At 42.5% G+C, this 6,358-nt stretch overlaps 1 protein-coding gene across 1 annotated transcript; it reads right to left on the reverse strand.

Moving 5' to 3' along the window:
* Positions 1 to 222: 222 nt before the first annotated feature.
* Positions 223 to 4,334, reverse strand: p2ry1 (purinergic receptor P2Y1). Its single transcript, XM_039647659.2, has 2 exons — positions 3,871 to 4,334; positions 223 to 3,012 (listed from the first exon to the last, which is right to left on the reverse strand). The coding sequence occupies exon 2, from the start codon at positions 2,982 to 2,984 to the stop codon at positions 1,938 to 1,940; it is 1,047 nt and encodes a 348-aa protein (XP_039503593.2). The 5' UTR covers positions 2,985 to 3,012; positions 3,871 to 4,334; the 3' UTR covers positions 223 to 1,937.
* Positions 4,335 to 6,358: the final 2,024 nt, after the last annotated feature.

A 6,358-nucleotide genomic window follows, 5' to 3' on the forward strand; every position in this document is an offset into this window, starting at 1 on the left:
CGAACTGGAGAACCAGAACATCTGACACTCAAGACTGGAGTTACAAAGATATTCTATTTCAAACAAATACTGTTTATCAAAGAATCCTGAAAAATAAAATGTATGATGGTTTCAACGCCGTGTTCAACACTGATAATAATCATAAATGTGTCTTGATCCTCATATTAGAGTGATTTCTGAAGGATCATGTGACACTGAAGACTGGAGTAATGATAATAAACATTCAGGAATAAATTACACTTTACTCTATATTCACATAGAAAACAGATGATTTACACTGGAGTTATATTCATATTTCAGTGTTTTTAGAAAAAATTACATTTTTAAGCTAAACATTTCAGTAAAAAGATAATTACACAAAATACACAAAATAATGCAGTTGTTAGAGGCTTTTCTTCCACAGCCGATTATGACCTGATAATAAAGAGCCAATCACAGACTTTTCATTTACGTCTCTGTATTTGTTTTAGCTTTAAATACTACAGATGATCATTAAAGATAAATGCATTATGAACATACAGTATTTGAAACTTGGTTACAAGAGTCATAGTTCATGGGCTGATATTCTTTAGATCTACGCGGTCACACATCTTTACAGTAACAGTAGAATGAATACACATCAACACACAAACACATCTGAGACCATCTGGGATGCTTCAACCAAACTACAGTCACAGGCAGACAATTCACCATTTTAAAATATCTTTAGTGCATCTTCACTATTCGCTGAGAACATAACAGAACACAAGGACTCATATGTGCTGCTGTTCACTCAGAAAAATAAAGGTTTCAAAGGGGGTTTTACACAGCGGCACCTCGAATCAACTCTGAGTGCGCTAGACTGCAGTTCCTCCACTGGCCACTAGAGGCGCTGCAGAAGAGACTCACTCCCATAGACCCGCATGTTAAAATGCCCAACTTTACAGCAGATAAACATGTTTACAGTCTGATGCAAAAGTGGTTTTGATTTGTATATCGCTAATGTTTCCCTTCATGACGACTGTGAGGGGGGTGAATATTTTTACAACTCAACCATTTACATTATATTAAGCTCTAAAGTTCTGCATAATTAAGGGCGTGGCCACTTGAGTGACAGGTGGATTACAGCAATTGCCGTTTGTCTGCTAGCATTGTTAGCGTCACGTCACCTCAGCTGCACATTTTCGTTTATCCGGGAGTGACGCTGCCAAGATTTCGTATTTCCATTTTTGGCGTGCTATCAACGCGCATAATCTACCCGTCACTGGGGTTAATAGCATTTACGAGTGTTCCCCTACCATCCTAGGGAAAAAAAAAAAATAACTCCCCAGATGTAGATCTACATTTTGCTTCGTTTCGCGCGGACATTTGACGGCGTGTACAGACACGCGGAATCACTCGGACGTTAATGGCGTAGACATACTTGGATACACGCGGATAGCTCAAAATGCGTAGAGATAAGACGCCACTTGACTCGAAAGTGGCGTGTATGTTTACACAAAAGTCATGATGTCATGTTGGAATTGGAGTGTCATACACACGCAATTTCATGAGCTCAGTCTGGCGGCGCAGGACGGGAAAATGAAAAGTGCGTCGGGCTGAAACTAGCAGAACTCACTTGCGTCGCGCCTGGCGCTGCATTGCCGCGAGTGTGTGATAGAGCCCTACAGGTTTTATACGGCAATGCCATAGAGGAACCATTTTAAACATGTTTCCCCCCCATTGACAACCTTTATTTTTAAGAGTGTTCAAGCATCCTCAACTAAAACGCCAGTGCTTGTTATATTTCCCACACTAGTCGTTACTGTTAAAACATTGTTAGTGATTTGCTCATTCAGTTTCAGTTCCATGGAAAATCACATTAGACATGTTAAAAGCAATACACGAGTAACACTGACCACAGTATACGATGATTTCCAATAGTCTAATCCCCCGAGTCCGAGGGAAGGAGTTGCGGATCACGACTCCCGTTTCTCCGAGAGGCTGTTGAGCGCCGTCTCCTCGCTCTTGGACTGGAGATCTCCTTTCTTGGAGGATTTTTTGGTGGCTCTGGAGAGCCGTCGTCTGAAGGTGTCTCCGGCTAGGAGGTACAGGACCGGGTCCACGCAACTGTTCAGACTGGCCAGGCCGCGGGTCACCTGGTAGGTGGCGTACACTCGGTCGTTGAAGCCACACATGTCCGGGCTCTGGAAGTACAGTCTCGCTCGCATGTTCAGGTTCTTCATGACGTGGAAGGGCAGGTAAGACACGGCGAAGACCGTCAGAACGATGATGACTAGGTAAATGGACTTCCTCCTTAGCGGTGCGTTGTCCATGTCGTTGCAAATCAGGGCTTTGACGATTCCCCCATAACAGCTGAAGATAATGATGAAGGGGATGCAGAAGCCGAACACCGTCAAGCACATGCTATAGACGAAGTACCCGGGCAGCTCGTCCTCGGTCGTGGTGTCGTAGCACGTCGTGAGCCCCTTCTTCGGCCCGGTGCGCGAGTAATAGAGAATAGGGGCGATTCCCAGCACGACCACGACCCACACGAGCGCCACGGTGCGAACGGCGTTCTTCTTCTTCAGTCGTCCGAGAGATTTCAAGGGATGGACGACGCCGGAGTATCTGTGAACGCTGATGCACGTCAGGAACAAGATGCTCCCGTAGAGATTGACGTGGAATATGAACCTCTGCAGTCTGCACAACACGTCTCCGAATATCCAGTCGGTTTTGTTAAAGTAGTAGAAGATGAGGAACGGGAGCGAGAGCACGTAACAGAAATCCGCCAGTGCCAGATTGAACATGTAGACGGAGATGCTGCTCCACGGCCTCATGTGGCACACGAACATCCAGATGGCCACGCTGTTCCCGACGAACCCCGTGAGGAACACCAGGATGTAGACGATGGGAAGGTAGTAGAACTGAAACCCAGTCTTGGTCAGCGGGCATCTTGCCGTCTGGTTTGTCAACTCGGTCACGTTGGTCAAGAGCGACGTCAAGTTACTAAACTCCGCTGTCATGTTGCCGAGGATCAGCACACCGTGTGATCTACAGAGAGAAGAGCAGCACGACACAGCGAAATCAGTCAGCAATAGCCGTCATTTCTCCGTACAGGTGGACTATACAACCAACACACTTCTAGCCATAATAACCTTGAATTTGGTTACATGTCGTTTTTGCCAAATAAACTTGTGATATTCCATCATGTAGGCAAAGTCAGCAGTGATTTAATTTCTTCACTCATTTCATTTCTTAATTGATGACTAGTCTATTCTTGAGCTTTGGTTTAGACGTCTATTAAATTTTCACTGACAGCACAAGTGTTGCCCTGTAGTCTAGACGTCTGGGCTGTGTTTAGGACGGCTATTTGACGTCTTTTAAACGCACAATGGCTTGCTGGGATATTAATCTGATTAATCTTCCACAGACACAAAAAGTGCTTTATTTCTACTCTCCTCTGCGGGGTTTGAACCTGCACACTTTCACAGAGCCGCTTAAGGATGTTGTGTTGGTATGTTACCAAAGAGACAATAAAACAATTTTCAATCGCATATTGAGTATAGCAACAAGTTACCGCATTTCGCATTTGTCTTCAATATTGTTGTTTTAAATATGAGTTAGTTTTATGAAATGGTAGATTGTAAATCAAAAACACGTTTTTTTTAAATCTATTTAATCATGATTTAATCTAATCTAATAATATTGCAATTTGGGTGACTCCAAAATTAGAACAACGAAGGAACTGTCGAATGTACGCAGTTTCAGTTTATCATAACATTTTTAATTATTATGGACGTGAAAATGAAAACGATATAATTGCAAGTCATTTGTCATCTGATCAGCCATTTCATTGCAAAACACGAGTTGCGAAATGAGCAGAAGTGTGTTCTCCATAGACCCACTCACCAGCGAGACTCCGCGCGTTCCTCCGGCATTCCTCGAGCGCGTTCACGGGAACAGCAGCATGGATGAGAACTCCTGCTTTCCCGCCACAGGAATGTGTAGTTTGCTACAGTCCTCGGATAAGAGCGACCAGCTCGCTCGCTCGCTCGCTCTCTCTCTCTCTCTCTCTCTCTCTCTCTCTCTCTCTCTCTCTCTCTCTCTCTCTCTCTCTCTCTCTCTCTCTCTCTCTCACACACACATACACACACACAGGCACCGGCGGACGCGCGAGTCTTCTGAACGAACTAACGATCTCTATGTGAATCGACTCTGTTTCATGACTCGAATGAACCGATTCGCAACGTGTGTGTGAGAACTTTTCCGAACGCACATTGCTGTCCTTATTCAAAACGAACCCGTCCTTTAGACTCCAAAGACTCAAATGAATCGAATCACTAAATGTTCGAACGATTCGACTCGCTGTATCAAATCTCTGCAATAGTACTAGTAGGAACTGAGAGCAGAGCAACAATCAGAAGAGTTTCGACTGGGAGAGAGGAAGAGGAGGATAAGGAGGAGGAGTCGCTAATGAGCGAGGGCAAACTCTATTATCGCTTCTAGTTTCACTTCTTCATGTCTTCACAGTGTCTGAGACCGAGTCTTTTATTATGATCCACTCAGAGAACTCGAGCAGAGCTGCATGCCCAGCCCACCAAACCAGTTTTACAAGCTAATTAGTTTGTGCAAACTAAGGGATTGATCAGAGTTTCTTATAAAAACAGCTCAAGAAATTGTAAAAGCATAAATAAACAAACCTAATGTGTAATCTAAAGAAAAGGAGAGCTGCTGTAAAAGCTTCAGCATGAATGAACTTGTTCTCTCTCACTCATACACACGTGTTTTTTAGTGTTTTATGAGGACTCTCAATAGATAGGCTATAATGATTTTTCAATATTTAAAGTTTACATTATACATCATGTAATTTACACGTGAAGCTTTTTTTTTTCATTATGGCCACTTGTGTGGACATTTTGTCAAATATCTTTATCTTTGTGGGGACATTTGTTCTCCATAACATAGAAAACCAGTAACAGAAGAACTAGGTCTTTTTTGGTATAATAATAATAAAAAAAAAAACTATCAACTTTATTTATGGATATATTTGTCCAATTGAGAATGTCACCAGACAGTTTCTATTATGAAATAGACACACGTAATGTATTTTTTTGGGTATAAAGTGTCTCGTGGAAACATTTAGACATCATAAACAAAAGGTTTTGCACCCGTGGATCTTTCCTCCAATAGTGTTATTATCATGGAGAAATCTCATTTATCATTTGTTGAATGCGTGATGCAGAAAGCTCAGTTTAGAAACAAGGCCACAATACGAGACAGTGACAAATCTCCACTTCACGTCTCCTTCATCTGATCTTTCTCGCTTATTGTTCATGTTCTTTGAAAGTCACAAAAAATATACAAAAACAAACCAAAAACAATCGAAGATTTAGTATGTCGTAAACTTGCTGAGAATTACTGGAAATTAAACTGTTTTCTTTTTCATCATGTTTAGTCTGCAATCGAGGCTAAAGAGAAGCAAACTGAGAGGAACACACACACACACACACACACGAAGTTTCACTTTTACTGACCAGAAGTCTGAGGAAGTGTGTTTATATTCGTTCGTTCACACACACACACACACACACACACACACACACACACACACACACACACACACACACACACACACACACACACACACACACACACACACACAAGTTTCACTTTTACTGAGCAGAAGTCTGAGGAACTGTGTTTATATCCGATTACACACACACACACACACACACACACACACACACACACACACACACACACACACACACACAGCATCTGCAGTGAAATATACTGCTTGCACAGTGAAAAGAAGAAATGCAAGACAGAAGTGAAGAATAATGGATTTGCTGTAATATTGCCCTATTTTGTTCAATGTGTGTGTGTGTGTGTTTCTGCACACATATAAGATATAATCCAGGCTCCAGCTGTGTGTGGGTGTGTGTTGCAGAGAGAGGGAATGTTTCTGAGCCGCACCTGTTCCTCAGTGTTTAACTCTCTCACTGAAGCTTGTATACGGGACACAACATCCGCTCACTGATGTTTATAAGCTATTTCTTGTTATTTATTTTTTGGAAGTAAACAGATGTTTTGCTCCATATACACAGCTATTGATCTGAATACTGTATTCTGTAATGTTTTATATCATTCAGTCCCACTGGAGTAAGACAGAAGAAGACTGACCTGTGCACGTGTCGTTTATATGCAGATAATGTACATTATTCCTCATGAGCTCTGACCGAATCACTTATAATGACGTAAGCTGAGATCTTACTGAACACACACGATGGAACAGGAGAGGAGTGTATTAGCTGCGGTCTGGCTGTGCGGTTCAGTCTCAGAGCCACAGTGTGTGTGTGTGTGTGTGTGTTTCTGTCATCATCAGGAACAACCTCAT

This window comes from Pimephales promelas, chromosome 10 (assembly GCF_988280905.1).
Source record: "Pimephales promelas chromosome 10, fPimPro1.hap1.1, whole genome shotgun sequence".
In the NCBI taxonomy this organism is placed as follows: Eukaryota; Metazoa; Chordata; class Actinopteri; order Cypriniformes; family Leuciscidae; genus Pimephales; species Pimephales promelas.